The sequence below is a fragment of the Lactuca serriola genome, chromosome 1 (genome assembly GCF_051521515.1).
Source record: "Lactuca serriola cultivar US96UC23 chromosome 1, Lser_US96UC23_V15, whole genome shotgun sequence".
Lineage (NCBI taxonomy): Eukaryota > Viridiplantae > Streptophyta > Magnoliopsida > Asterales > Asteraceae > Lactuca > Lactuca serriola.
The window spans coordinates 68,259,586-68,274,853 of record NC_136408.1 but is presented as its reverse complement, the minus strand read 5'-3'; the positions used below and the strand labels follow the sequence as shown (position 1 = coordinate 68,274,853).

At 36.1% G+C, this 15,268-nt stretch overlaps 1 protein-coding gene across 1 annotated transcript; it reads left to right on the top strand.

The window, feature by feature from the left end:
• The first annotated feature begins 9,644 nt into the window (after nucleotides 1–9,644).
• LOC145069176 (AP2-like ethylene-responsive transcription factor TOE3) lies at nucleotides 9,645–12,689 on the top strand. Its single transcript, XM_079016130.1, has 10 exons — nucleotides 9,645–10,166; nucleotides 10,678–10,703; nucleotides 10,811–10,841; nucleotides 10,931–11,018; nucleotides 11,112–11,257; nucleotides 11,458–11,502; nucleotides 11,611–11,714; nucleotides 11,884–12,029; nucleotides 12,212–12,266; nucleotides 12,377–12,689. The coding sequence occupies exons 1-10, from the start codon at nucleotides 9,658–9,660 to the stop codon at nucleotides 12,595–12,597; spliced, it is 1,371 nt and encodes a 456-aa protein (XP_078872256.1). The 5' UTR covers nucleotides 9,645–9,657; the 3' UTR covers nucleotides 12,598–12,689.
• Nucleotides 12,690–15,268: the final 2,579 nt, after the last annotated feature.

Here is a 15,268-nt window from a genome sequence, read left to right as displayed (position 1 = left end):
AATGGTGTGTCGTTTCTGGATTCAGAAAACCTTTTATTTTTGTTTGTGCAGCTGTCGTTGCTTGAAGCCATAGGAACAATCTAAAAAATTTTGAGGGCTCCAATTCATCGGCCTAATTTACTTACATTTTTTTATGAAAGTTTAATTCAAGAAGTCGTTATGATTTATAAAGTTTAAAAAATGATAAAAATATATTTTTCAATGAAGCCCCTCTCGCTTTTGAAAGTTGAAACAATTTAAATTACATTAAAATGACATATTCAAAGATTTTCAATGAGTTGTGTTTATGTCGCATTTTTAATTCTTAATTGTGCAGAATTTGAAGGTTTTTCATCACTTTCCTCAGACTGTTTGACATTATATTTTTATCAATGGAGAATAGTGAATAGTCCATTTTATTCATAGACCTAAGGTCTTCTCAACTTTAAATCATCATTGTATTAAGTATCTATTTATAGGTTTTTATGGTTTCCATCTCCACCTCCAAGATTGCCCATGACTCATCTTCAACCTTCGACCACACAACTCCATTTTCAACTCCCCATGACTCCATTTTCAACTCATCCACTTCTAAAGACGTGGGTTATGATGAATCATGAATACTAATTTTGGAAGTGACTTCGATGTCAATTTGATGATCAAAAGCATATATATTATTTTTAAGGTTCAATGATAAATTTTCTTGCATATTAACAAAAAGTCATATATATATATATATATATATATATATATATATATATATATATATATATATATATATATATATATATATATATATATATATATATATATATATATATATTTCTATCTTTCTAAAATTATATATTTATAAAGAATAATACTTAAAATCTTGTGTATGTATCCTTATAATTATACTATTGAATTTGTGTTTATTTAAGTATTAAATTTTGTTTAAGCTATAAAAGGTCACTAAACTTTTTTATTTTTAATTCAAAATGATAAATAAACATGTTATCACTAGTCATATATGAGAAAATAAGGTCATTCATGGCGCAGACGGTGGGCAACCCGAGCGGTCGTTCAAGGTTCATGTCTCTAAGGGGACCAAATTTCCTAAAATATATGGCATATATAGAGAAAAAATAATGACTTTGGGGGGGGGGGGGGGGGGAGGGGGGGGGGGGCATTTTTTATTTTCATCATGGGCCCACTATATCTTTGGACCAACCCTAAATAAGATATAATAGATAAGGGGAAAATGACTTACTAAGGTAATTAATTTTTCGATATGTCCACATGTGGGTAACTGTCTTTTTTTGTATGCATCTAGGTAATAAACTTGTTGGAAGTGTTCGCATATAATCATTATGACCTGCTATAGCAGGTTAAATCCTAGATGTGAACGCTTTCAACAAGTTCGTTACCTAGATGTGTAAAAAAAATAGTTACCCAAATATGAACAAAATGAAAAGTAAAAGTAAATTACACGAATGGTCCCTACGGTTTGGGGAAATTTGTGTTTTTGGTCCCTAACTTATTTGTTTTAACTTGGATGGCCCCTACTGTCTTTTTTTGTGGCGTGTTTAGTCTCTGTCTTACCTAAAAACACTATAGTGTCCTTATTAATTTATTTTTTAATTAATTTTCTTATTTATGTATTTACTTTTTATATATTTAAAAAAATTAACAGACCCCACATATCTGTAGTAGGGACCAAACATGTAACAAAAATAAATAGTAGGGTGTAACACCCATAAAAATCATGCCAAATTTAAACTTTTAAAAACATTTCAAATCTATTAACCATTACAAAACTTGTTTTCAAAATGTATCATATCAGAGTATCCCAGAAACAAAGTCATAAAAAGCGAGGAGTTGTACGATCACGCATTTGCCTTGCCACGATCCCCTGATGTACCTGAAACAATAAACTGAAACTGTAAGCCCGAAAGCTTAGTGAGTTCCCCCCAAAATACCCATACCTACAATAATACACATACAACCATAAACAGCATACTATGGGTCCAATCAACCATCGGGTTAGAATACCCCATGCCCACAACCAACAGGTTGGAATGTAACACCCTGTTCTGAATCGATTCCTAGCCTGAGGCTGTGGGCCGAATATCGGTCATCATAAGGATTAGGGCCTTTGAAAAGGTAGGATCTAGGCCCATTTGGGTGCGGGTGATTTATTAGAAGTGATTTGGGTGTTCGGTTCGTGTTTTGGAACCTAGGGGTATTTAGGTAAAGTGTTAGTTCGGGCTTTTGGTGGAAAATGGATTTTTCTTCGGAAGGTCTTAAGAAAGGTTTGATTTGTTAGAAGTGTAGAGCTTCTAGTTACCTTTCTGTGGATATAAGGATCATCGGAATCGTACTTGTAACGAAGAAGTTATGGCATTCGGAAGTTTCGTGGTTTTTAGGCTTAACCGAGTACACTGGGCGTACCTAGGATTACGCTGGGCGTAATGACCAGGAGAGGTCGCGAAGGTTCTCTGGAGTACGCTGGGTGTAATTCCGTCAGATCAGAACCCTATTTTAGGGTCTTGGACCCTATTTAAACTCCTTATATCATAACCAAACCCTAATATCTTCAGCCTCCACCCCTCTAAACACTAGAAATCGTCATATAGCAACCATGGTGGCATTTTGGAGCTTATGGAGTCCATTTTTGGGATATTTGGCCCATTTTCAAGAAGATGGAACTTGTTGCAAGGAAGGGAATCAAGGAGGAGCTTATGGATCTGGCTTTTAGGACTCATTTTCAGCTTGATGAAGGTATAAAGTTGTGAACTTGATCATTCATCTCTAAGATCTAAAATTTTTGGGTTTTGGATTCTTTTTGGTCCCAAGGTTGACGCTTTATGGTTCCAAATCCGTTTTTTAGGCTTGGGGTTGCCACCCTTGATGTTATTTGAGTCCCTAAGGCATAAAGTTGCCATCTTGATGGTCTTAATGGGTCCATGCTTGAGTTAGGGTCACTTTTATGGAAGTAGAATGCCATTTTTGGAGTTTGGGTTTGTTTGGGGCATGCAAAGTCACCAAGTCAGTGACTTTATGGGTTTAGATGTTAAGTATAGCTCAGATCTGTGATTTGGACTTATTGGATCAAGTATTAAGCATTTAATGGATGTTGTGCATGAGTTGTTTATACGTTGGGTGTACTATGTAGTACGCAGCGCGTACAGTCCATTTGCTCAGTACGCTAAGCGTACAGAAGAGGTACGTTGGGCGTACGCTCTCAGGAGGACTTGGGTCTTTGTGGACTTCGGACCTTTAGTCCCTAATGGTTTTGGGCCTGGAATTGCTGATAGTTGGGCCTGAATGCATCTTTGGGCCAATAATGGAATAGTTGGGCCTATTGGGCCTTGTGGCCCAATATAGAAATGAACTTCGCATTATGGGCCTCGGGTTGGGCCAATTCTTGGACTGGGTTGTTGTAGGCCTACGTGGGCCAATTGGGTCGGGATTATTGACTAAGGAGAATATTGGGCTTTAGTATAAGCTCCATTAGAAAGGTCTGGGCCTAATTTGGAAAATTAGGCCATTGATGGATTTATGGACATTATAGTGTTAGACTTTTGGTTTGGGTTTGGGCCTTAGTTTGAATCATACAGGGCCAGGGGTAGAATGATTATTTTCACCCAATGCATGGATTAAGGACTATGCTATGGACCCAATTGCTAATTGGGTATATTGATTGGTAGTGACAGCTCGGGAAGTTGGCGAGGCAGCAGCTAATGATTTCATGTGGGAAGCTTATGCAGTGCGAGGTGAGTCTTATCACCATACCAATGGGTCTAAGGCACCAAGGCCGCCCCCATTATGTGTTACGATATATGTGTTAGCTATTCTGTGAATTTATATGCTTTGTGATGGTGCTTGCATGAAAGACCTCGGGGGGTTCCCTGGGCACGAGGGGTTCCCGAGGCATTGGGCTAAGACCATGTGAGGGTTCCCATGGCACCCGGAGTAAGACCATAGAGGGTTTCTAGGGCTTCCCTATGTGTTAGCTTGCATGGTTTATGCGTTCTGTATAGCTGTTTAGCTAGTATGATATGTTATACATGATTGTGTGTGGGTATGCTCCGGGGAACTCACTAAGCTTCGTGCTTATAATTTTGTTTATTGTTTCAGGAATCATCGTTTGGAAAAGAAGGGCTCGGATTGATCGCAAGGCGCACACCCATGATTTCCGCAATGATAGATTTTGGGAAGAGCTCTGATAAATCTTTTTAATTAACGATGTTTTGGAATGATTGAAATAAATGATATAAATGTTTGGCTATAATAAAAATGAAATTTTTACCTTTAATTTTTGGGTTGTTACATGGAATGCCAACATACTATGGGTCCAATCATCCTCGGGATGGAATACCCCAGGCCCACAACCAACAGGTTGGAATGCCCACATACTATGAGTCCAGTCATCCTTGTGATGGAATACTCACGGCCCACAACCAATAGGTTGGAATGACCAGGTCTATTGGCTTTCGCACGAAGCAGATAAGCCTCAACCGCCAAACAAACATGTGCACATATATAACAGATAATCACATAACAGTCTATAGACAACAACTGATCAAACAGATCATACCACATAGCACATAATACCATCCTATCTACCAGGATACCGATCTAACAGATCATACCACATACTACATAATATTATCCTACCCGCTAGGACACTGATCTAACCGATCATACCAGCATAACATAACCAGATAACAATCCAAAGGGTCGGCCTTGGTGCCTTAGACCCTTGAGTAGAGTGAGGATAACTCACCTGGCAATGCTAAAGTCCCACGGATGAAACTCCAGCTGCTGGTTGATAGATTCTCGAACTGCCAACATCAAACAACACCCCATTAATAATTGGGTTCCAAGCCCAAGGTCCAACTCACACTCCAAAGGCCCAAAAGTCAGGTATAGGCCAAACCCAACATATGGCCCAATTTTCCAAATTGGGCCCAACCCTTTACATGGTCATAATTAAAGGCCCAACTACTTAGTCCAGACCAAACATTTGGCATTTCCAACGGCCCACTATCATATAATCATCAAGGCCCAAACTATGGCCCATCTACGACCCAATTTTCCAAATTGGGCCCAAACCCTCATATGGGCCTCACCCTAAATCCCATTAAATTATTCTAATCCATTTGCTTGTTATGGGATGGCCCATTAATAACCCAATTACCAAAACCCAATAGAAAGGCACAACTCAAGGCCCAATTAAAAATTAGGGTTTCTTACATGAAATGATGATTAGGGTTAAGTGTTCCTACTTAACCCATTAAGGACTTAATCCATCAAGTCTAATATTGCTTTAGGTTAATTGCAAATGATTATTAATTAATATATTAAGTTTAGTGAATGATTCAAGTGTGGGTCCCGATCAAATTCCCAAAATTAGGGTTCCACATAAAATGACAATTAAGGTTAAGTGTTTCTCACTTAACCCATTAAGGAATTAATCCATTAAGTCTATCACTCTCCTAAATAAATCATATGGTGTCATTGGGGCTTTACACACAACTCCTATTCCAACGGCCCAAATGTGGGTCCTGATAAGTCCAAGGCCCATAAATATAATATTAGGGGTTTCTAAACCCTAATTAGGGTTTCCAACCCCATCTTAGCCCAATAGGCCCAGTGGATAGGTCTTTTGATCAATTAATGTTCATTAGGCCCATTAGGGTTTCACTAGGCCCATTAGTCACATGCTTGGGCTTTTAGGTCATTTAGGGCTTTATTAGGCCCACTAGGGTTTATTAGGCCCATTAGGGTTTTAGTCTCTTTGTCCAAACATCCTAACGAATCAAACACAACAAGCACACCGCCACCCAACATGGCGGCTAGTGACGGCAGGAGGCGGCAGCCACCTCCTCACGGTGGTTTTTTGGTTTTCTTATGATTATTCCTACCCTATTACACTTTTACAATGCCAATCTCAAATAATACACACACATACTAGGCTACACACACTAAGATATATATACACACTAAGCTACACACAAGTCGCATTGTGGTGGCAGGTGGTGGTCGGAGGCGCTAGCCACCACCTCACGGTGGTGGTGGTGGCCTTCTTGTGAAATCCGGCCAAAAACCACAGACACACACGCTCTCTTGTTGTGAGATAAACCTAGCCACCCAACTGGCAGCAATGGTCACACGAGATGGTGGCGGCTGAGAGTTGGGGAGAGGCGGCTAGAGGATAAAGAGGGAGTGGGGTGACTGCCAATATCTCATTTAGGGTTAGGGTTTGGCAATATGACAGTTAAATACCCGATCCTTAGACAACTTCATTCCATAATGGCAGGAATAGCCCATCTCCATCGAACTCTTTTCGAAATAACTCCCTTATTTACCCATTAGACCCCTGCTCCTATAAAATCCTTTCAAATCAAGTCTGTTAAAATATAACTTTAAAATAAAGTTAAAACTAGCCGATGGAGTCTAAACGAAAGTTTTAGATCCCATCAATTCCTACACGTGGATATAAAAAACCTAAAAAACAGAGCTCGTATGCAAAATACAGATTTTAGAAGATAATTAGTTTTCGGAGTAACCAATGAGAGACACGTGGCGCGATCTGAGTCACTGCTTCCTTACCACGACTTGCCACCAGATAGTCACATGTGGCGTGGGAACGCCCAACGTTCAGCAAGGGAATACCCAACTTTCACATTAGACTCATCCTATAAATAGAGGCGCAAATCACTTCATTTCTCTGTACCTTTCTAACCTTTCTCTCCCAAATACCCCCAAACCGTCTAAGGCTTTCCCTAGCACCTCCTAGGTGTTAGAGGTGAGTCCTAGAGCGCCGGAAATCCCCGAGAAGAAGAGCCTTTCGGCTCAGAAGTGCTACCCGTGCAGAGCCCGATTCCTCGCTACACCCCTTATAAGTGAGTTATGCTTATCCTACTTTAAGTATAACTTTTGTTTAAGTTCATTATCGTTATTATGAACCTATAAACAAGATTTATTAGTGATTCAAAGTCATTATAGTGATTGATCTACTTACGGGGATGATGTTTAGGCTGTGATTTAGTTAGGTGTTTAAAGTGGGCTTTCCAAATAGTATACTTCGTATACCAAATGGACCCTACCTTTAAAGTGGGCTGTGATTTAGTTAGGTGCAAATCTTGGATTTCGTAGACCAAAAACATCGAACTCGTGCATGGGCGCGACCTGCTGACACGAATGCAATTCCGAAAACTTGACAGTTTTGGTCACGCGAATGCAATTCCGAAAACTTGACAGTTTTGGTCACGCTTAATCAATTAGTGATTTGGCGGAAAATAGGTTGTCTCAGTGAAGCACATCAATTAGTGGCTTTCCGAAAATCTATAGCTATTGGTCAACTAAAAGCGCCGTGGATAGTGAACTTGAGTTAGAAACCATAGTTAAAAGTTTTATAACTTGTTGATATTGTGATATACATTTTTAGTTATAGATTAAGACCATATATGTATTTCGATCTTACAAAAGGCTCCTTAAATCATATTAACCGAAGTTACATATTGTGAGGTTATTCATCAAAACCCCAAAAATCATATTAACCGAAGTTGGATGTCTTGAATTTTTTTGGGTTAATTAATAATATGTAAAAAAATAATTGATTTTAAAAGATTTATACATGTCAGTAAATTGTATATAATTTATGTGCAATATAAAAAGTTTCATTAAATTGGGTATATCTTAGTATTTGGTTCATTAATTATATCGGACTTAGATGTATTATGTTATTCAAGTGTTGGGTGACTTGGGTCTATTTTATAGTGTTGGGCTCATGTTATGGCCATTGGCTTATTGTTGGACATATTGTATCTATAGGTTTAAGCCCATCTTAGTATCTTTAATCTTTAAACTGAGTTGTTCGATTCACATAAAAAGTGGTCTATCCATTTTAGGGAAAAAATTATCTTTTTATTTTAGTTTTCTAACATCGTGCTTAAAACTTTTAGAATGTCCCAACTTAAACATTTGAACCATCATTGATCCGTTAGTGCATATACATTGATACTTTGTATGGGTACATCCCCACTTTTACATTTTACAACAAACATTTTCTGTAACCACGATAAGTATACATTTCCTTTTATTTGCATTCCATCTTATAACACAAATCATCATTTGATTTCATCACATACCATTGTACGTGCTTAATTGGTTCCATGTTTGAACATTCATGACATAAATACATGACTTTTCAAAGTCCTAAACATCGAATAAGCTTGTTAGCACTAACATCCATAAGATCATCATAATACAACACATATCATATTAAATTTGAGGATGTTACATGAATGATAAAATGATATATTTATATGGAATAATAACATAAAAGCATGAATGCGTAATGTACTTGTTATGTATCGATCTTGAAGTCTTGAAAATTTCAAGGCTTAATTTTTCACAAACTACAACATATACAATACTGTAAGTACAATTATTTTTATAGATTTGTAATGTTATATTAGTAACCGGTTTTCTTAACATCTATAGGAAAAAGAAGTTCATGTATATAAACCTGAAATGTAGTTTACATGCATATTGTCAAGTTGTACTTAGAGTCTTGTATACGTTTGTAGTTTGTACGAGCTCTTTGCATAAATTATGATTATCAACACTGGATGTCTTTATATTGGTTGAATTATTTATTGTTCTGTATCTATTTTATAACATATATAAATGTAATCTTTTAAATAAACTTGCCTTAAAGAACTTTGGTTTATTTTTTATACATAACCAGAATAGTATTTATTTATGGGCCTTTATTTATTCCCAACCCTATTGCGACATTCCAATGTTGTTTTTCCCAAAAAGCCGTTGTTCTTGTGTAATCTAATCAAAGACAATACCCACTGTGTTGTGCTGTTTTCTAAATGAAGTACTACTACTCTGAGTTCTGTCCATCAGATTCTACCCACGGTGACTTTTTGTTGCTTTCTTATTGGTCATATCAAATAACCAAAAACCAAAAACAAAAAATCATCTCGACATACATTAATATTAGATAAATATATGTGGATTGATATAATAGATATAAATAAGATGTATTTTGATAAGTTCAAGCTACATATTCTTCTTATCGAGATTTTTATATTAAATATATATATACAGTGTTTAGTCCAAAATATACTTCTAAATGTTTCTTCTTCTTCTTTTATTTATTTATTTATTTTTTTTGTGTGTGTGAAAATTTACTTTTGATGTATATAAAAAAGTTCATAACAAAATTAATTTTGGTTAAATCTCTTAAACCACACCGACCCACATTATGCGATTTGCCTTCTTTTGGTATGTTTTGGTTGGGTTGATGGTTCGACACCCTCCCATTTTCAACTTTTCCTAACTACCCCACCTCCTTTTCATCTTCAAATTCCTTCACGCGCCACCATTAACATCCTTAATCTGCCCCTACCTAGCTAACAGCTTGCACACACTCTCTCTCTCTCTAGAAAAAAATTCTATAAGAAAGCAGACAACCGCCGGTGTTGATGCTAGATTACTACTCATTTTTCCGCTTATAAATTTCTCCGACCGAGTAAGATCTAAACTATCAATTCTTCTCATCCTCTATATTCGTGTTGATATGTGATTGATCAAATTATAGTTTAATGTGTACATGTGTGCAGGTTTTAATTTGGCAGTGTGTGTAATTAGTTAAGATTTGAAACAATTGACGTGATGTTAGACCTTAACCTAAGTATTTACCAGACCGATTTGATGTCGTCGGAATATATGGAGGAGGATAGCGGCAGGAATAAACAGATCCTTGAGCTATCTGTTGGCACTTCAAATTCTTCCGTCGTGAGTAACGCCGGCGACGAGGAGCACTCACACTCACACTCGCACTCGCACTCGCACTCCTGCTCGAATCTCACGTATGGTTTTGAGATACTGAAAAAGAATAATCTAGAAGATTTTCAGGAGCATAGGTCAGATCATATGGTGGTTACAAAGCAGCTCTTTCCGGCGATTGGCGGTGGTGGCGGTGGCGGTGGCTTCATTCAGCAGCATTGGTTGGATAATGGTGATGACGATAGAGTATTCATGTTGAGGCAACAACAACAGCAGCAGCAGCAGCTGCATATACAGCAGGTGAAGAAAAGTAGGAGAGGACCGAGGTCTCGAAGTTCTCAGTATCGTGGTGTTACGTTTTATCGAAGAACAGGAAGATGGGAATCACATATTTGGTTAGTTAATACATCGATCTTTTTTTTGATTTTGTGTAACTATACCCAACATCCATTACTTTAAAATAATAATTTTTTTAGTCACAGAGAAAATAGATAAGATGGTTTTTACGATTTATTAGAGAAAGATACATAGTTCAAAAAAAAAAAAAAAAAAAAAAACACTATATCTTCGTTATTTTACCATTTCATTCAATGTTTTATCATTTTATGTGAAACATTACATAAAATGCATGCTATACATGTTCAATAAAACGGAAAGTTTTTAATTTGATTAAAAAAATGAATAGGTTAAACAATAAAAAAGTATAGTATGTTCAGTTAAATTGTCAAAAGACTATATAGCTGTACGAGAGTGAAAACATGGTGTATTTCTTTAATATTAACCTCTAAAAATAGAGTATTGTACGTAAAAAATATTTTTTATTATCATATTAATTACCAAATATAATAAAAAATTGATACTTCATTGTTACATTTATTTATGTTTGAATTTCTATGATTTCTGCAGGGATTGTGGGAAGCAAGTTTACCTCGGTAATTAAGCAATCATACGTAGCATTGAAATCCCATTCTATTCCAATATGTATATGTTTAATTAATACTTATTTGAATTCTATATATATTCTTAATTATTTTTGTAGGTGGATTTGATACTGCACATGCTGCTGCTAGGTAAATATCTTCTATACTTTTCCAGTTTTCTGACATCATTTTCATCATTTAATCATGTCAAATTTTATAAACCTGATCTTTTTCTACAGGGCATATGATCGGGCTGCAATAAAATTCCGCGGTGTTGATGCTGATATTAATTTTAATATAAGCGATTACGAGGATGACTTGAATCAGGTTAATTTAACTAAATTTGATGTATAATTTAAAAATTGTTTCTTATAATCAATTGAAAATCCCAACAATTTATGTATATCTTATGTTACACAGATAAAAAACTTGACAAAGGAAGAGTTTGTGCATATACTTCGTCGTCAAAGCACTGGATTCTCAAGAGGAAGCTCAAAATATAGAGGTGTTACCCTACACAAATGTGGTCGTTGGGAGGCTCGAATGGGCCAATTTCTTGGGAAAAAGTGAGTTTTGTCATTTAGCGGGTTGGATCTGTGAAATTAATGTGATAGAATTAATTTTTTTTTGTTTAAATTTTGAAAAAAGTTTGGTAGATTTGTTATTTTTTCAAAAAAGTATAAAAAAAAAAAACTCTGATCTTATATTAACTTAAAATATTGTAGAGGGGTGATGTTATTTATTGTCACACGTTTTTGGTTTGCAGATATATCTATCTTGGATTGTTCGATAGTGAAATCGAAGCTGCAAGGTTAATTCCTACAATTCCCTTAATTAACTTGATTGTCTCCCAATTATGGTTCTTAAGTTGTTTTGATGATTTACTTAATAACATGTGTGATTTTTTTGAATTGATTAGGGCTTATGACAAGGCTGCAATAAAATGCAACGGGAGAGAAGCGATCACCAACTTTGATCCCAGCTCATACGAAGGCGAGCTTAGTCTTGAAACAAACAATGGAGGTAAATTATTTCCTCTTTTAAAAAAAAATTCTATGTTTATTCGTTAAATATGATTTACACATACGTGTGTGGTGCTAAATAAATCCTTAAATAGTGATTTTATGTCGCATCATGTGAGTGTGTGGATGAAATTTTTTTAAGTTAACTTTTTTACTAATTTCATAAACAGATAAAACTGATTACATGGATTTGAACCTGGGTATCGCTCCTCCGTCTTTAACAGAAGGTGCTAAAGTCGACGACGACACCTTCCGCAGCTTGCACGAGATCAACTATATTTTAGGTGACATGTCTTCACAGGCCGCAAGAACTACGGTAATATTTTCAACTTTTTTATCATATAATTTAATAAAAAAAAAAAATTAACATTAAGTCATTAATAGCCTCAACTCCTTATAATGTCTAGACATGAGGAACAATCTCTTAAATTATTTTACCAGCTACAGATAATATATAATCTAACGTATCATTTTATAAATGAAATTGTTGGAAACTAGGGAACAACAGTTGATAATCATCCCCTAAGTCACGGAATGGGAGAAAGATTGACAGGTGTACTTCCACTTTTCTATTGTAAATTAATATTTCTAGCTAGCCAATAAATTGTTTAGAGATTATATCTTATAAAATTTATAATCAACTAGTTAATTCTGCCACCACAGATTTCTTGGCTCCGTTGCTGCGTGATCCTCCGTATTGGGCGGCAGCAAGGCAAGTGAAGGCTCATTGCGGCGGAGCTACACCACCAGTTTCATTCCTGCCGGCTGCAGCATCATCAGGATTCGGTAATTCACCATCACCGGCTGCTCCTGCTCCTGCACCACCCATTCCTCACTGTCCCTACAATGTCAACAACATTCCATTGTACTACTGTAGAAGTTGAAGGTACAAGTAGATGAAGCACATCATTTTTTTTTTATATAGTTGAAGGAGAAATTAACAGGTTGTTGGTTTACCCATAACAAGAAAAAAATGTTACCTTGACGAAGTATTAATTAATTAGTAGTATTATCAAAATAATTTTTATACGATGTTATTCGTGTATGTTAATTTACTTAATATATATGCATGGATTTAATTGGTAATATGAATAGATATGCAAATTAGATAAGGGATCGAATTAATTTTGCATGGGGTTTCGTTCACGTGTACATTCATAGTAAAAGATTGAATTGAAACAATGTCGTTGATAACACTTTTCAAATATTCATGAATAAATCATAGAATAGAATATTTGAACTGTTTTGAAGTTACAAAGCAAAAGGAAAAGGTTGCATAATTGCAATGAAACGTGTTTTCCTATCGTAATAAAAGAAATAATTCAGAATATAATATTTTGAATGAGTAAGATCATGATAAATACTAAGGTTTACATTATAAAATTAGACCTTCACATTGGTTCTTGATGTATGTAGTGTGAAGTTCATCCTCTTTAATGTGAATTTCTATTGCTCTATATTGTCATGCTCAGCTCATGGTTGAGAAGTTGATATTAGATTTTCTGGAACGCGCTCCAAATAATACTTCTTTCATGTTTATGGCAATTTAAAGACTTCAAATGTGGATTTTGTGGCAACCACGATGTGGTGGAGGAAGCACCACCACGTGGTGCTAGCTAAGATGGAATGCACATTCTGTGTGTGTCACGACATGACAAGGTTCATGTCACGACGTGATGGTGGTCAGCATGCAAACCTTAATTTTTTGGGTTTTACGTTCTATTTAAGGGATGTGATGGCTAGACTTTGCTCACCCTTAGCCTCTATCACATTTTCTCGATCTAAAGCAACCCTAGCCTCCATTGTTGACATCTTGGAGCTTTTTTGTGGTTTTTGGTGGTATTGAAGAAGAAAAACATGTTGTTGGTGCATAGATCTAACAAGCAAAACTCATCATCACCTTCTTGCATACATTATGGACTTTTGTAAGTCCTCAAGTTTCTACATTTATGTGCATCTCTTCTATACTTAGACTTTTATGCACTTTTCTTCATGTTTAAGATGATTTGAGTGGACAGATTTCATAAAGTTTTCAACTTTATGGATCCTTATGGTCCCTTTGTGGTTTCATGTTCCAAATGTGGTGTTTGGTAGAGTTTTGGTCCCCATGAATGAGGTTTTGACCTTATTTTCACCATTCTTGACCTAACTAAAGTTCAAGACAAGCATTGGACATGCACGTCCATAAAGAAAGGTTTTTAAAGGATTTTTGGGTGTAAGGAAGCTTTCTGGAAAAGATGAGTAAGTGGCTTAATGGATTAAGGGCTTAATCCATTGAGTTGTCGAGGAATAGCTCCTACGATGTGGTGATATGCTCAACATGTCGTGGTGAATGGGTTTTGTCATGCCTGTTTTGTCGTGAGAGTGCCACGACGTGGCAGATGCTTGGCCACGGCGTGGTGACCAACTGAGTTGATTTTCGGTTGTTTACTTTGACCATTATTCGTTGACTTTTTGATCAAGTTGACTTTTTGATCAAGTTGACTTTTGGTCAACTAGAGGGTTTTTAGGATATAGATTGAGGATGTAACTTTGATTGTTGTGTAGGTAGCTCGTAGCACCAATATTTGTTTCGTGTGAGTTGTATTAATTGTATGCTAGCCTGTGATGTGAGTTTTCTCACTATACTTTGTATTGTATTATGTATCATTGTTTTTAGGATGTTGTTATGTTGTAGTGTCGTGTGAGTTGTATTAATTGTATGCTAGCCTGTGATGTGAGTTTTCTCACTATACTTTGTATTGTATTATGTATCATTGTGTTTAGGATGTTGTTATGTTGTAGTGATCTGCTAGTCTGGTAGATCTGTTATGATTACCTGTATTTGCATGTTATTGTCTGTTTGTTTGCATATGTTGACATATTGTGGTTGAGTTGATACGATCATGGTCTGTGTTGTAGGCCAAGATACTTGGGCGGTCCAGTTGATACTCTAGCCTATGCTATAGTCTTAAAAGGGCGATCCAACTATATGTTGTAGGCTCAAGAGAGTGGTCTAGGTGTACTATATGCCTTGCGAGATGCTCCAGTTAGACTGAAGACTCATGTGTGCATCCATTGTATGTCTACTGTTATGTGGGGTATTTTTAGGAACTCACTAAGTTTTGACTTGCAGTTGTGATTTTAAATGTTTTAGGTACTTCATAAGATCAGGGGAACGCAAAGGCTTGACTGTACATATCATCCCACGGATTTATGTTTGAGAGATATTATTTGATACTATGATTTTATGACTATGTTTTGAAACAATGAATTGGATGACTAATGGTTTTTATGAAGATGTCTTTGGAAAAAATGAAAAAATTTACTATGGTTTTTGGGACGTTAAAAGTGATGGGTTTTGGTCATAAGACATCCTATGTGCTCATACAAACCCTAATGCTCGGATCTAGGTTTCTCTATTGTACATGCTTTCAATCCAAGACTATAAACCCTAATTCTAGCATATGGAAATCAATATTAACATATAATTAGGTTTAAGATATTACCTTGATTGTTATGTAGCAATAACAATCCCAATTCCTCCTTGAATTGACTTTGGAAGGCTTAGAGTCA